General features: G+C 45.9%; 1 protein-coding gene across 10 annotated transcripts in view; it reads right to left on the minus strand.

The window, feature by feature from the left end:
• RAD54L2 (RAD54 like 2) overlaps nt 1-16,381 on the minus strand; it is a 138,580-nt gene that overhangs the window by 28,794 nt on the left and 93,405 nt on the right. For 9 of the 10 annotated variants that reach the window (XR_010122568.1, XM_055275453.2, XM_055275483.2 and 6 more), the window contains 11 exons: nt 12,678-12,879; nt 10,958-11,097; nt 10,032-10,148; nt 9,489-9,715; nt 6,575-6,757; nt 6,299-6,432; nt 4,548-4,744; nt 2,839-3,181; nt 2,024-2,201; nt 678-929; nt 349-467 (listed from right to left, as the gene is read on the minus strand). Coding sequence is in view for 9 of the 10 variants with exons in the window: in XM_055275453.2 (XP_055131428.2) it covers nt 349-467; nt 678-929; nt 2,024-2,201; nt 2,839-3,181; nt 4,548-4,744; nt 6,299-6,432; nt 6,575-6,757; nt 9,489-9,715; nt 10,032-10,148; nt 10,958-11,097; nt 12,678-12,879 (2,092 nt within the window). In the remaining variant the exon portion in view is untranslated. The remainder of the gene's footprint in view (nt 1-348; nt 468-677; nt 930-2,023; nt 2,202-2,838; nt 3,182-4,547; nt 4,745-6,298; nt 6,433-6,574; nt 6,758-9,488; nt 9,716-10,031; nt 10,149-10,957; nt 11,098-12,677; nt 12,880-16,381) is intronic. The other variant, XM_063646443.1, reaches the window with a different exon arrangement.

The following is a 16,381-nucleotide window of genomic DNA, read 5'->3' on the forward strand; positions in this document are numbered from 1 at the left end:
AGCAAATAGTTTAGGCTTTCTTGGCCACATAGAATCTCTGCTGCATATTCTTTGTATGTTTTTTATAACCTTTTAAAAATGTAAAAACTATCCTTAGCTCTCAAAGTAAACAAAAACAGGCCAGAATTTGAAAGATTAGACTCCAGTGCTAACCTAGGGTTCTAAATTGTTCTCTGTGGAGAAATCAAATTGGGCAATGAAAGAAACTCCAAGAGACAGACAACATGCAAGAAGGTCCTCACAATAAGCACTTGGTGGGAGGCGGAGGTGGCCTTGGTCTTGCTCTGTGGTGGTTTTGTCATTCTTTACCATAGACACACAGCCTCAAATGGAAGTTTCTCATCCTACCTAAACACAAGGATCTTGTCCCCAAGCTTCACACTTTCCTCAATCAGGTGGAAAAGCAGTACCATCTTGGGAGAGTTTTCTAGGACTCCAGTCTGGTAATTAGTCAGAAGGTCCTTGGCCTGCAAGAGAGAAACAAGGCAGCTTAGAGGAGGCCCAAGGCCAGATCACTAGAAATAAAATTATTTCCTTCCAAGGCAGCAGCTCACTGGCCACCTTTATAATTCCATACAGAGACCCTAGCCATGCATCCCTACCCCTTCCCCAGGCAGGGCTTGCACCATCCCTTCTCAGCAATAGTCTATGGTTCCTGAAGGATCTGCTTGACTCACCCATTCATATGTGACGATGTTGTTGCCTCGCTCCTGGAAAGGGTTGAAGCCAACGCCCTGTAGGAACTTGCTATTGGTTGCCTCTCCCATTGAGGAAGCCAAGGTGCTATCCTCTCCCTTGCCTTTTGTTCCCTGTGGTGGACAGCGGGCACTGGTCCCCGCAGAGCCAAGTTCTTCCACGTCTAAGTCCTGCTCATTGGCCAAGCTCTCCTTCTGAAGGGCTTCATACAGCACATCAGGGTGATTCCAGATCTGAGGTTCAAGGAAAGGGAGAGGAGACACAGGACAAAGAACATTCCAAGGGTGTCCCAGGGGTCTGGAAACACATACTTGCTCAAACACACACGTCCCACAATAAACACTGTCACACCAAAAATTAAAGTTAGAGCCCTTCACAGCCAAAGGGCCTGCATATTTGTTTTGATTACCAGTTCTGGTCACCATGACACATGAATGGCAGCATTCATACCAGGAGCCATGCCAGTAAGTATGTTTGATACATAATCAAAAAAGCTGTCACAAGCCTTTTTGACATTCTTATTCAAATAAGAGTAAGAATGTTCCAGTTTCAGTGTGGCTACCGTCTGCTACTGTATAAAACGATAGACAAAATGTATCCGACTTATAGTAGACCAATCACATATCATTTCACAGAGTATTCCTAGCAAGAGTTGAGAACTCCCTGGAGAAGAGAGGAAAGGAAGAAGGAAGGATGCAGTGATACCAAAGCATCATCACAGACCATGTTTGCCTTAGTTTCCTGGCCTTGACCCAGGACTGTGGCTATAAAAGAAATATTTGGAAACCCCTCCTGTCCCCAGAGACATACCTTCTGCTGACTTATTAAAGCAGTGGTCAATTAAGAATAATACCTAACAGGTCTGCTAAAGAGTAGCCAGGGGTAGAGGTATGAAGTCAATGAAACAGGTCCCTCAACAAAAGAATGAGAGAGGTCTCAATCTGATTAAGTATGGAATCCAATGGAAGGTACCTCTAATAACTTGTCTAAGCTATATATCTCTTGAATTCTGATTATGCTAGCAGTCAAAAACGCTGCCCCACAGTATTTTTCCATTAATCCCCTTGGAATAACAAGTTGTGCAGCTGAGTTGCACACTGCAGGGAGCACCAGTTATATTACACTGTGTGAATGGCACCCCCAAGAGTTATGTGGTACACAACCAGCACCTCTCTCCTTGGAGCCCCCAAACCTCCAGTGCAGTGAACTGAGGTGGCCCCCTCTCACTTTATTCTTCCTTTATTGAAGACTCTCAGTAGGAGTAATTCCCTTGGGACCATGTGTATCCTTAGTACCCATCTCAATCTTCCCTGAGGCCCCAATGCACCTTGCAACACACACAGAATGCCTTAAGGGGGTTCAGCCCCAGCCAGCCGCTGCTACCACAGTCCCGGAAGCGATCCATGAACTGTGTGTACAAATCTCGCTGGATCCTGGAGAGCCGCACAAGGATCACATTTTCTTCCTTGGCAGGGAGATGAATCTTCAGCACAGTGTGGCCTCTCCTATGGAGGCAAACAGATCAGAAATGGCATGGTAGTGTGGCCAGGAGGGGTCAGCACAAGATAAAAACAGAGCCTTTTGCACTCCTGCCACACCTCCCTCTTGAGGATCTCAACATGCACTGCAGCCTTGCAATAATGCAGAGTGGTTCAACAACCAAGAAGAAACTCACCTTAAGGATGAAAACTAACACTAAGAGGCAGAGTGACCTGTCCCAGGTCATGTCTGACTGCATGACAGAGACAGGGGAACTTGAGGTTCTTATTTAACTTGGGCTGCCTCTCTGAGCTTTCGCTCCATATGCCATCTCAACAAGGAAAAATGAGGGGTCTGCTTTAGACTAGCCGAAGGTAAGTCAGCAGAATGGTACCTTTCTTGCTTCTCTCAGCAAGTAAGACAGGTGTCTCCAGTACCTTTAAAGATAACTTTTGAGAGAAGCACTTCTAGGCCAAACTTTCAGAGAACTGAAACAGTGGATATCCACCATCTGCTAGCTTGTCACAGGAAGCAAAGTTTTACTACTGCCCCAGGGAAGGGGCCCTCCTACACCAACATCCTATCCTGTATAACAGGCTTGGCATGCCCTTGGCAAAAGGGCCCTCTGAAAATTCAGGAAGCAGGACCCTGAGGATGGCTCACCTCTGCACAAAGCCCTCCAGAAGACTGTGCAGGACATGGCTCCGGTACCGCATGAGGCGGACGTCCTGAGGTGTGCTGTCAATACATTGCCCATTCAGGATAGGGCGTTCAAACATGTTGCTGAACTCCTGCCGGGTGCCAAGGAAGTCTGGGCGCACAAAGTCCACCATGCACCAGTACTCAATGAGGTTGTTTTGCAGAGGGTACCCAGTCAGCACCACCCGGCGGCGAGAGCGGATATTCTTCAGAGCCTGTGAGGTGCTGGCCTGGCAGTTTTTGATGCGGTGCCCCTCATCACAGATTACTACATCAGGGCCAGGGCGGCATAAAGCCTTCTCAAACTCTAGGGAGGGAAGAGGATCCGGAGTCAGAGGGTGACAGGGCCTGCTCTTAGTCAATAATATGAGAAGTAGGGGTGCACCCTGGAGGAGACAGAAGAAATGAAGGAAGCAGGAAAGCAAGAGTCAGCCCCCCTTGGTGACAGGGTGCCAGCCATTCAAGCTCCTGGATATGACTGGTATGACTTGGTATGATGCTAATCTGGCAGTTGACTCTTTTTTTTTTCTTTTTTGAGACGGAGTCTCACACTGTCGTCCAGGCTGGAGTGCAGTGGCACAATCTCCGCTCGCTGCAACTTCTGCCTCCCGGGTTCAAGCGATTCTCCTGCCTCAGCCTCCCAAGTAGCTGGGATTAGAGGCATGAGCCACCATGCCTGGCTAATTTTTTGTATTTTTAGTAGAGACGGGGTTTCACCATGTTGGCCAGGCTGGTCTCGAACTCCTGACCTCGTGATCTGCCTCTGGCAGTTGACCCTTGCAATAAATATCCCTTTCCCCCATTCCGTTCCTTTCCTTACTTTTTCTTTATGTGAAAAGTATAACTGACTTGCATTCCTAGGGCTTAGACCAACTGGGCAGCAGAGAGAGGGACCTTACAGAGTGCCAGCCTAGGATTAAAAATGCATCTGGATGAAACCAATAGGAATAATCCAGACACTTTAGTGGGCTCTCACCATTGCCAGCGTTTTGTCTCCATCTGAGGGCTGGCTGGTAGGAGCTAGCTAAAGGACAGGGTCTTCCCGCAGTTATTCTCCAGTCATTGCTAAATGGCAAATGCATCCCAGCTCTACCATAGAAGCAAACCTAGAACAAACATAATCTCATAGATGAAGAGACTTCTAAAGTGAAATGGCCTCTGAACCCTTAAAAACTTTCTTCCCCAAATGAGCAAAGGCCCCTTAGAAGATGGAGTAGAATTAGAACTATGACAGGAATGGTTTTCACTAAAAGCAACTGGGATAAATTCTTTTTTATAAACTCACAAACAATAGTATTACTACTTTGTCTTTATATTAGTGATTTAAACACTTTATATTTTCTTCATGCTTTCTCAGAACATCTCTAGAAAGTGGTAAAGGAAATGGTTACTATTCCAACTGTTCTGTAAGAGAAACAGGGATAGATGAACAGAGGAATCTCCCCCAAGCCAGGTGTGGCCTGGCCTAACCATAACTGCACAGCTGGCAGAGAAAGCAGTACTTTCTAAGAGCCATTGGAAGTCATCCTACTCATCTTGGGAACCAGGATTTTTGGTCCATGATAACAATTCACATCAATAATGCACTTTACATCTGACTAGGCGCTATTAGTAGACATGATTTCTTTTTTCCTTAAACACCAACAAGAGTATTCCTGGGATAGGCTGCCCACCTCTCCGAAACTCCTGCTGCCGATCTTCCTCATCTAGATCAATGATGACTGGGTGAGAACGTTTCTTGGTTTTCTTCGGTCTACCTGTGGCAAATGATTTCTTCAGAGTGAGAAGTCTGTACATCTCGTACCCCATCAGCAGCACGCCACCCTCTGACACCCAATCAGCCATCACTTTAGCACGAGATGCCATCGTCCTGCAAGATGAACAGAGAAAACTGTGTGAGATGTAAATTATATCTCAAGAATTATTGTTTCTGCTGCTCCCAAGGAAGAATTGCTCACAATCAAAGCTGTGTTGATGTACATTCAGAACTTCTTGTTACAAAAGATTTCATGTGGCAGCAAGCACAGGGCTAGCCTACCACCCAAGAACCTCCCATCATCCCAGAGAAACTAACCGCACTCAGGATGAACTGGATCATTGATGGTGGTTAAACAGCAAGAAACATAGCAATTCGACTATACAAGGCAAGAGAAAATGACAACCCCCTTGGATATTCAGGCATGACTACAACTCAACATTTGAAGAAGCATTTCAATCCCATGATAAATACAAGGTCACAGAAGGAAAGGCAACATTCTGCAGTTTACTTGCCTGGACTCAAGTGAATAAAGAGCCACAAACAGTAAAGAGGAAAGAGGAGAAGAGACCAGATGACCCTCAGTAAGTCACTCGACTTCCAAACACCAGAGCCCTCACGGTATTTCACTGACTGCATGTGGACTAAAACTCCTGAAATCTAAGAAAGCAGAGCAACCACCTGTGAGGTCAACTAATCATCTCCTCATTTTTATGTGTGTGTCCAAACATCACAAAAGGCACCCTCTGAAAAAAATACAGTAAAGTCTACTTTCTCAATTATCCACACCAATGAGGGGAAAGGTTAGCATGTAGAGCTGGTTTGTTGGATCAAGAAATAGCTTTAGACTTTTGGAAATCAAGTTGACTTTATGGCATACATATATAGATAATTTTATTTAAATCTAAAACAAAGCAAGGCTTACACCTTTCAGAGCTTTGGAGTTGTACCATTAAAGGTCAATTGCAGACCAGTGCTTAAAAGAAGTGACTAATGATTAGGTTTTAAAAAAAAGTGAAATGTAATAAGTAAAAAATTAGACAGTAGAGGCCAGGCACGGTGGCTTACGCCTGTAATCCCAACACTCTGGGCAGACAAGGTGAGCGGATCACCTGAGGTCAGGAGTACGAGACCAGCCTGGCCAACATGGCAAAATCCCGTCTCTACTAAAAATACAAAAATTAGCCGGACATGGTGGTGGGTGCCTGTAATCCCAGCTACTCGGGAGGCTGAGGCAGGAGAATCACTTGAACCTGGGAAGCAGAGGTTGCAGTGAACTGAGATTGCACCACTGCACTCCAGCCTGGGTGACAGAACAAGACTCTGTCTCAAAAAAAAAAAAAAAATCAGACAGTAGGAAGATCCACTGTTTCGTGTTGCATTTTACTACGATACGCATGGGAAAATATGACCATGCCCACATATTTTTCAAGATATAAAAGCCTCCTAAAGCAGAACACAGGAAATTTCTCAGGCTACTTAACTCTGGCTTTCCTGAAAAGCTACGTACAGAAAAAAATGAGTAGCAAGAACAGAGAAAGTGATACATCAAGAAACCAAAAACAAATCTAGTGCACAGGCTACATACTCAAAGAGACTGCCTTAACATCAGATCCCGGACAGAAGTCTAAAAGGAAAGGGGCAGAGAAGAAAGGGCAGGCCACCTACTTGTGCTCATCATTCAAGATGTGAACTTTAAAGAACCGAGGTTGGACTTCTTCAGGCTTGTTGTCAGCCGGGAGGGCTTCAGGAGGTGGAAGCCACATGTTGAACTCTGCCAGCCAATTCTGAAGAGTATTAACCTATTAGAAAGCCAAGTCCAAAAAGAGAGTTTTATGGAACAAACTCAGAGCTGAGCTCATCAAGCTTTTTGGTGCCCAGTAAAGGCATTAACGCAGAGCTCTTCAGGAGTGACTTAAGTGGTGCCTTCCCAAAAACTCTTACCGGCACAATGGCAAGGACTGTTTTGGCTGGCGTGTGGCGGAAGAGGACGTCGATGAAAGAGATCACTTGCAAAGTTTTCCCCAGACCCATGCTGTGGGCCAGAATACAGCCAAAGCCACTGCTGGTCTTAAACCTCTCCAGGGACTCCACTAGGTTATCGTAAAGGAACCGGATCCCGCCAATCTGACAAGGGACAAAGACATATGTCAGAGGGGCTCACAAAGATGAGGGCTCCAGTTTTTACTCACTTTGTAATTAGTAAGAATTAAGTAAATAAGAAGGCGTTATAATAGATAGCAGGTGTGGATGGCCATAGAAGATTCTCTGTACTTTGAGACTGGTCTATTTGCTGGTGACAGTCCTCTTGGAAAAAACAGAAAAGGATTCACTAGTACAGTGTAACACCCCATATAATATATGAATCAGTAGTGTCAAATTCCTGACAGGATCTTTCAGTCAGCTTGGCTTCCCTCAGCATTGGAAAGCTCACCCTCTTAAGGTAGCCCATTCCATAGGAGTAGTTTGTTTTTGTTGTTGTTTTTGAGACAGAGTCTCGCTCTGTCACCCAGGCTGGAGTGCAGTGGTGCTATCTCAACTCACTGCAACCTCCGCCTCCCGGGTTCAAGCAATTCTCCTGCCACAGCCTCCAGAGTAACTGGGATTACAGGCATGCGCCACCATGCCCGGCTAATTTTTGTATTTTCAGTGGAGACAGGGTTTCACCATGTTGCCCAGGCTGGTCTTGAACTCCTGACCTCAGGTTATCTGCCCCCCTCGGTCTCTCAAAGTGCTAGGATTACAGGCATGAGCCACTGTGCCCAACCACACAGGAGTAGTCCCTATTGCTAAGAGTTCTTTTTTTTCTTTCTTTTGAGACGGAGTCTTGCTCCGTCACCCAAGCTGGAGTGCAATGGCGCGATCTCAGCTCACTGCAACCTCCCATTTCCCTGGTTCAAGTGATTCTCCTGCCTCAGCCTCCAGAGTAGCTGGGACTACAGGTACGCACCACCATGCCCACCTAATTTTTGTATTTTTAGTAGAGACAGGCTTTCACCTTGTTGGCCAGGATGGTCTCAATCTCCTGCCCTGGTGATCTGCCTGCCTCGGCCTCCCAAAGTGCTGGGATTACAGGCACGAGCCACCAAGCCTGGCCTGTTAAAGAGTTCTTGAGGCTGGGCACGATGGCTCATGCCTGTAATCCTAGTGCTTTGGGAGGCCGAGGTGTGCAGATTACCTGAGGTTGGGAGTTCAAGACCATCCTGGAGAATATGGTGAAACCCCGTCTCTACTAAAAATACAAACAATTAGCTGGGTGCAGTGGCGCACAACTGTAATCCCAGCTACTTGGGAGGCTGAGACAGGAGAATCGCTTGAGCCTGGGAGGCGGAGATTGCAGTGAGCCGAGATTGTGCCACTACACTCCAGCCTGGGCTACAGAGTGAGACTTTGTCTCAAAAACAACACCAACAACAACAACGGAAGAGTTTTTAAGCTGAGTTATGCACAATAGCCAAAATATGTAATCAACCCAAGTGTCTATCAGTGGAAGAAAGGATAAAGAAAATGTGGTGCCTAGGCACAATGGAATATTATTCAGCCATGAAAAATGAAATCCTGTCATTTGCAGCGACATGGATGGAACTGGAGGTCATTATGTTAAATGAAACCCACCAGGCACAGAAAGACAAATATTACACATTCTCACTTATGTGGGAAAGCTAAAAAAGTTGATCTCATGGAAGTAGAAAATAGAATGGTAATTACCAGAGGCTGAAAAGGGAGAGGAGGGAGAGGAAGAGACGTTGGTTAATGGGTACAAAAATACAGTTAGACAGGTCAGGCACAGTGGCTCACACCTGTAATCCTAACGCTTTGGGAGGCCAAGGCAGGAGGATTGCTTGAGCTCAGGAGTTCAAAACCAAACTAGGCAACATAGTGAGACCTTGTCTCTACAAAAAAATTAAAACTTAGTTGGGCATGGTGGCATGAGGCTGTAGTGCCAGCTACTTAGGCTGAGGTGGAGGATCACTTGAGCCCAGGAAGTGAAGGCTGCAGTGAGTCGTGATCACTGCACTCCAGCCTGGGCGACAGAGCAAGAGCCTGTCTCAAAAACAAAGAGTCCTCAGCCAGGCACAATGGCTTACGCCTGTTATCCCAGCACTTTGGCAGGCTGAGGCAGGTGGATCGCTTGAGCTCAGCAGTTCAAGATCAGCTTGGGCAACATGGCGAAACCTCACCTCTACAAAAAAAAAAAAAAATTTGGCTGGGTGTGGTGGTATAGGCCTATAGTCCCAGCTACCCAGGAGGCCGAGGAGGGAGGATCGCTTAAGCCAGGGAGGTCAAGGCTGCAATGAGCAGACATCGTGCCACTGCACCACTCCAGCCTGAGCAACAGAGCAAGACCCTGTCTCAGAAAAAAAAAAAAGAGTTCTTAATCGTAAACTGAGTCAATGTCTGTCTTCATGGAACTTCTACTCCCTAGTCCTAGTTCCAGGCTCTGGATCAACACAAACTACTCTACTCCCTCCTACCAGAAAGTCCCTCCATCTTCTGACTCTCACATCTCTTCTAGATCCAGACCTTCCTAATCAAAGCACTGCTCACCAGAGAGCACCTCAGTGATGGGATCCCACAGAAAGAGGCTCAAATTATTAGGTCAAGAGATTCAGTGCTTTCTACAGGGTAGGGCAAACCCGAAGCTTGTCTCTTCCCTTTCCCCATCCCTTCCTATTCATCAGGAATCCTGAAACATCAACTGCTAGAAGGAAGTATCAGGTCTTTCCAATAGCTGAACAAGCTGCTCTTGGTACCAAACAAGTACTTCACAGGCTATGACACTAATAACCACCAGCAGGCAATGTTCACAACAAGGAAACAAAAAGGAAAAGGAGAAAACTGTCAAGGTTTGCTGTACCTGATGAGGTTTCACAGCCCGTGCCAACTGTGGGGCAAGGAAGACATTTTCCTCCTCTGGAGGGTGGTTTAGGTTGACAAGGACCCGCCCAAGGGCGTCACGCTGGTTTAAGACATCATTGACATGGGTGCCACCCTTCTCTTCTTCCTCATCGTCTTCACTGACAGACTCACTGCTGTCGACAATGTGCAGAGTGTCCTCCTCTCCAGAGCTCAGTTCAATCACCTCTGAGACAGCAAAAAAAAGCAAAACCAAAAATCCAGGGAATGAAGATAATTTACTGCACACAGTCAGAGCAGAAGACTACAGAAACTTAAAGTTAGAACTTGTCATCACTTATTAAAATTTTTACTTTTACTATTTCTCTCTTTCAGCTTTAAGTTAAGACAAGCAAAAAACTTATATTTACCAAGGAGACACAGGGAAATTAGTCAAAGCCACATTCCATACTAAAGGAGGAAGGACTGGACTCTTTTCAAAGTATAGCCGATCTCAGCATGAATACCAGGTCGGGAGACAGGGAGGCACCTGGTTTGATCTTACCATCTCGACTGCTTTTTTCATCCTCACTGCCACTGCTACTGTCCAAACAAATGACTTCCTGGGCCAAGACCCGAGGAGGCAGTTGGGGACCATCACTTGCTCTTAAAGCAATTTCCTCTAGGAAAAGCAAAATGGAAGGGAACAGTGTGAAGACCACATTTGGATCTAAAATATTTCCCAAAACAATTCGCCACCCCTTTTCTTTTATAGCTCTCATAGGGAGTATCCACTGAGAAGAGAAGCAGAGCCCATGTCAAAAACCTCAGCCCTCCTTCCAAATTCCCTTTCTCTACTGGTTTTTCCTTCCTGCTATCCACCTGAACACTAGAAAAGGTCGCAATCCTTTGGCAAGTTAAAATCCAAAGTTATGAGAAAAAATCTAGATAAAACCTATTTAAAGAGTATATTTTTATTCATTTTAGCTTTTTAAACGATCTTCTTCTGATTGTGTGCTCTCAAGAAGCTGAATGACTTTAAAGGATTCCTGAGAGGCCACAATCATTTTATTTTTATGTTTATTTTTAGTTTCAGTTTTTTGAGATGGAGTCTCACTCTGTCGCCTAGGCTGGAGTACAGTGGCGCAATCTCAGCCCCCTGCAACCTCCACCTCCCTGGTTCAAGCTATTCCCCCTGCCTCAGCCTCCCAGTAGCTGGGATTACAGGCTCACGCCACCACGCCTGGCTAATTTTTTTTTGTATTTTTAGTAGAGACGGGGTTTCACCATGTTGGCCAGACCGGTCTCAAACTCCTGACCTCAGGCAATCCATCCGCCTCAGCCTCCCATAGTGCTGGAATTACAGGCGTGAGCCACCGCGCCCAGCCGAGAGGCCATAGTCTTATTCCAGATCTGCTTTTGACCACTGTGTGCACCTAGGGCTTCTTCCTCCTGAAGCAAAGGGCCTTCCCTGCCATGTCCACTGCTTACCAGGGAGGAACTCCAGCGGAACTGTAGGAATAGGGGCTGCATAATCTTTCCTCTGCTGCTCCAGGCGCTTCCTTCTTTCCAATTCTTCTTGCTGTGCTGCTTTGGTAACAGGCTCCAATTGATCCTCCCGGAGTAGCTTTCTAAACATTCATATAAGAGACAGCACTTGGGTTCAATTAAGATTTGGGCAATATAATGGCAAGCTAAAGAGAGAAATAGCCATTGCTGATCTCAGAGAGTTGAGGCTGGAGAAGGAGAAGCCACATCAGCCCCACCACACCCATGTAAGGAGCAGCATTCAAAAAACAGGACATCAAACTCAGATGGCTCTAGGCTAACATACTTTCCATATTATTTAACTCCCCAACCTGCCAACTCATCTCTCCACATAACAGATCAAGAATAAACTAGAGTAATATTTGATTCACAAAGCTGAAAAGCAGTATTAAAAATAGTGTTGTTGGCCAGGCACGGTGGTTCATGCCTGTAATCCCAGCACTTTGGGAGGCTGAGGCAGGTGGATCACCTGAGGTCAGGAGTTCGAGACCAGCCTGGCCAACATGGCAAAACCCCGTCACTAATGAAAATACAAAAATTAGCCAGATGTGGTGGTGCATACCTGTAGTCCCAGCTACTCAGGAGGCTGAGGCAGGAGAATCGCTTGAACCTGGGAGGCAGAGGTTGCAATGAGCCAAGATTGCACCACTGCACTCCAGCCTGGGTGACAGAGTGAGGCTTCATCTCAAGAAAAAAAAAAATAGTGTTGTCATGTAGAAAAGAAATTAGGATTGGCTAGGCACAGTGGCTCATGCCTGAGATCCCAGCACTTTGGGAGGCGAAGGTGGGCAGTTCACTTGAAGCCAGGAGTTCGAGACCAGTTCAGCCAACGTGGCAAAACCGTGTCTCTACTACAAATACAAAAATTAGCCGGGTGTGGTGGCGGGCACCTATGGTTCCAGCTACTCAGGAGGCTGATGCACAAGAATCGCTAGAACATGGGAGGTGGGGGTTACAGTAAGCCAAGATCGCGCCACTGCACTCCAGCCTGGACAACAGAGAGAGACTTTATCTCAAAAAAATAAAATAAATTAAAAAAAGAAAAGAAACTAGAGTTACAGGGATTCTATATTATTTTCAAACTCAGAGTAATATTTCAAGTTGTCATTATTTTTTTTTAAGTGGAGACAGGAGGAGAAAAAGATATCATTCATTTCTTTTCAATGGCACACATTGTTATTTGATAGAAGGAAGAACTGTTGGGGATTTGGATAGTTAAAGAAGTTCACATTTTTGCTCTTAGAAGGGGCCTTGCTTTGGGTCAGACAGTCCTCTACCATTTGAAGTTGACGTTTAAGAAGATGAGAACTCAACTTTGTAAAGTCTCCTCTTGTTTTGAGACATAAGGAAAAATAGAGGAAAAACCGGGAAGTCCAGCTCAGAGCACGCTATCATCTTTGGTCTGCCACCCGGGGCCTCCAGAGAGTAGAAGACCCTCCAGCAGTGGTCAAGGCCTTTCTCATTCTCCCTACAGTCCTCTGAATGCCCAAGTACAGTGATCCTGAGCTGCACCTTCACTATTAATGGAGACACACACCTGACACTTTTCTCCTTTGGAGAGAGAACTCTCCTTCCCAAATCAGTCTTTTTGCTATTGATAGCCTTAAGATGAAGGTAAAACCTCTATTCCTTTCCCTCTCCTCTTACACAGAGCATGGCTCACCGTATGTTTCTTCTCATGTGGGAGGGCTTCTGAGCTCTCTTCTTTTTGGGGTCCTCGGAGGCTAGGTTCTTGCCTTGGTGGCGCCTAAGCTGCTCTGAAGGCTCAGACTGAGATGAGGTAGTTGAAGTGCACCGCGGCGGCTGCTGCCCATCTTCTCCCAACTGGGCATGCTCAGTGCCACACATGCCTTCCAGGGATGGGTCTGAAAAAACAAGGGGAAAGACATTGCTTTCCAGGGGTGAGGGGGAATGAGTTTGGATGCCAGACACACCTGGATTCAAATCTCAACCCAGCAACTTATTAGCTGGTAATCTAAGGCAAATTCTTTATATCTCTCTGAACATCAGTGGATGTATCTACAAAATGAGGATAGTGAGGCCCATACCTCAGAGCTATTGTGAGGACTGAATAGTGTGCATGCCTAGAACCAAGCCAGGCCCAGAGTAAGCCCACAACAAATGACAGCCATCACTCTTACTATAGTTTAGTGCTATGATCAGAGTAAGTTTCATGGCCTCAGAATGCTCGGAAAGGGACAATCTGAGCAGCTAGGCTCCAAATATAGCTCATACTCTGTTGTATGACTCTAAGCAAGTCCACTCACCTCTCATCTGTCTTAAAGCATTCACTCATTCAAACTTGCCAATCATTTCATGAGGGCTTATGGCAAGCACTATCCTAGATGCTTCAAGGGATATTTGTAAGATTCCTTCCCCTCACGAAGTTTAGAAGGTTTTGTAAGACTCCTTCCCTTCAAAAAGTTTGTGTTCTGCTTAGGGAGACAGGGCATGTACAAACACAGACTCAACATGGCAAGGTGTGCTAAATATCACAAGAAGGGCAGATCAACAGATATAAAGAACTTTAAAGTTGAAGGCATCACAGGAATTTGAAAGATACTAATACATGTGATGATCATGAAGGAACTATATGGGAGGTAAAATATGAGTCAGGCCTTGAAAGATAAGCAGAATGTCTAAAGGTAATGCCTTAAAAGATAGTTGGGGGCTGGGCGTGGTGGCTCATGCCTGTAATCCCAACTCTTTGATAGGCTGAGGTGGGAGGATCACCTGAGGTCAGGAGTTCGAGACCAGCCTGGCAAACATGGCAAAACCCAGTCTCTACTAAAAATACAAAAATTAGCCAGGCATGGTGGTGGGCGCCTGTAATCCCAGCTACTCAGGAGGCTGAGGCAGGAGCATCACTTGAACCCAGGAGGCAGAGGTTGCAATGAGCCAAGATCACACCATTGCACTCCAGCCTGGGCAACATAATGAGACTCCCTCTAAAAAAAAAAAAAAAAAAAAAAAAAAAAAGATGGTTGGGGGTCCAGGGGAGATTCCTGGCACAGGGAATGTCATTTGTAACATCCAATACCATCAAGGACTGGGGCTCGGGTAGGCGGATCCATGTGCACACCCCTGTCCTCAGCCTGCTGAGTAGCATTCTGTTCACTGGGTAGGCAGGCTTTGAGAGTCACATAGACCACAAGACTGTCCCCAAATTCATCAGAGCCTCCCAGACACAGGCACTACACAAACAAAAGGTCTTTCCCAAAGGTAACAGGAATTCAGAACTAGAATATAAATGCCAGAACTGAGGCGCTCTAGACAATGCCATTTGGATCTCAGGCAGGAAGGACCGAGGAGCTTTGTGGGGTTTTTTTGGTTGTTTTTTTTTTTTTTTTGGTAGGGTTGGGGGGGTCGCAGGGCTGGTGGCTTATTGTTTGCTTTTAACTATAGACTTTATTTGGATTTCACCAGTTTTCCACGAACATCCTTTTTTCTGTTACAGGATCCCATCCAGGATACCATGTTGCATTTAGCTGTCATGTCACCTTAGTCTCCTCTTAACTATGGCAGCTTCTCAGTCTATTCTGGTCTCTCATGACCTTCAACACTATTTTTTTTTTTGTAAGAGATAGGGTCGGCCAGGCGCAGTGGCTCACGCCTGTAATCCCAGCACATTGGGAAGCCGAGGTGGGCAGATCACAAGGTCAGGAGATCGAGACCATCCTGGCCAACATGGTGAAACCTCGTCTCTAATAAAAATACAAAAAAAAAAAAAAAAAAAAAAAAATTAGCCGGGCGTGGTGGTGGGCGCCTGTAGTCCCAGCTACTCAGGAGACTGACGCAGGAGAATGGCGTGAAGCCGGGAGGTGAGGTGGAGCTTGCAGTGAGCTGAGATTGCGCCACTACACTCCAGCCTGGGCTACAGAGCGAGACTCTGTCTCAAAAAAAAAAAAAGAAAAGAAAAAGAGATAGGGTCTTGCTCTGATGCCCAGGCTGGAGTACAGTGGCACAATCATAGCTCACTGTAGCCTCAAACTCCTGGACTCAAGTGATCTCCCAGCCTCAGCCTCTCAGGTAGCTGGGACTACATGTGCATGCCATCACACCCAGCTAATTTTTTTTTTCTTTTTTGTAGAGACAAGGTCTCGATATGTTGGCCAGGCTGGTTTCAAACTCCTGGCCTCAAGTGATCCTTCTGCCTCACATTCCCAATGTGCTCGGAGTATAGGCATGAGCCACTGCACCAAGCCTCACCCACTAATTTTAATGTTCATCAGTGGGTCTTACCTAGAGCCAATTATTACTGTGGTATGTTAATGGTGGTTTTCTAATTTCCTCTTTCCTTCTACATTTATTATTTGGAATTTTTCTGTAGGGAAGAATTGTCCTATTTATTGATTGATTGAGATGGAGTTTCACTCTTGTTGCCCAGGCTGGAGTACAATGACGCGATCTCAGCTTACCTCAACCTCCGCCTCCCGGGTTCAAGGGATTCTCCTGCCTCAGCCTCCCGAGTAGCTGGGATTACAGGCATGCGCCACCATGCCCAGCTAATTTTGTATTTTTAGTAGAGATGGGGTTTCTCCATGTCGGTCAGGCTGGTTTCGAACTCCCGACCTCAAGTGATCCACCCACCTCGGCCTCCCAAAGTGCTGGGATTACAGGAGTGAGCCACTGTGCCCAGCCTCCCATTTATTTATTTATTCAACTTCTTTTCTATGAGTATGTAGTCAAGTGTCTTTGGGGTAAGAAACATTCAACCTGAGAGCCTTTGGTAAAGAGAGGTGGGGCTGTCGTTAAGTCTTGATGAATGAACCTGTAATCTGATGTTCCCTAGGCCAAAAGAATGATGTACCATGGGTCATCATCCTATGCACTCAGCCACCACTAAGAAATAACATATGGGCTGTCTTACCACTCCCTGGCTGAATCAGGGAATCATGAGTAACCATGTTACTGCTCACCTTCCATAGCTTGGTATGGCCTCCTCCTTGTCATATTACTACTCCAGTTTCCTTATGGTCCCTTTCATATTGATGCCAGATTCTAGAACAGCATGAAGTTCAAAACTAATGTTTGCCATGAGTTAACATGGCATAGGGGTTCAGTAAGGACACTGGAGCCAGACTGATGGAGTGTGAACTCCAGCTATGCCCCTTATTATACCTTTCTGTTCATGTTTAAAAAGGGACTGGAGGAGAACAACTGTAGTAACCTCTAAGGGTTGTGGTGATGATTTTATAAGATAGCCTAAATTAAGAACTAAAACAGGCCAAGTGTGGCTCACACCAGTAATCCCAGCACTTTGGGAGGCCATGGTCAGGGAATTGCTTGAGCCCAGGAGTTTGAGACCAGCCTGGGCAACATAGCAAAACCCCATCTCTCCGAACAAAAAAAAAAAAAAAAAAAAAA

This window comes from Symphalangus syndactylus, chromosome 1, assembly GCF_028878055.3.
Source record: "Symphalangus syndactylus isolate Jambi chromosome 1, NHGRI_mSymSyn1-v2.1_pri, whole genome shotgun sequence".
Taxonomy (NCBI): domain Eukaryota; kingdom Metazoa; phylum Chordata; class Mammalia; order Primates; family Hylobatidae; genus Symphalangus; species Symphalangus syndactylus.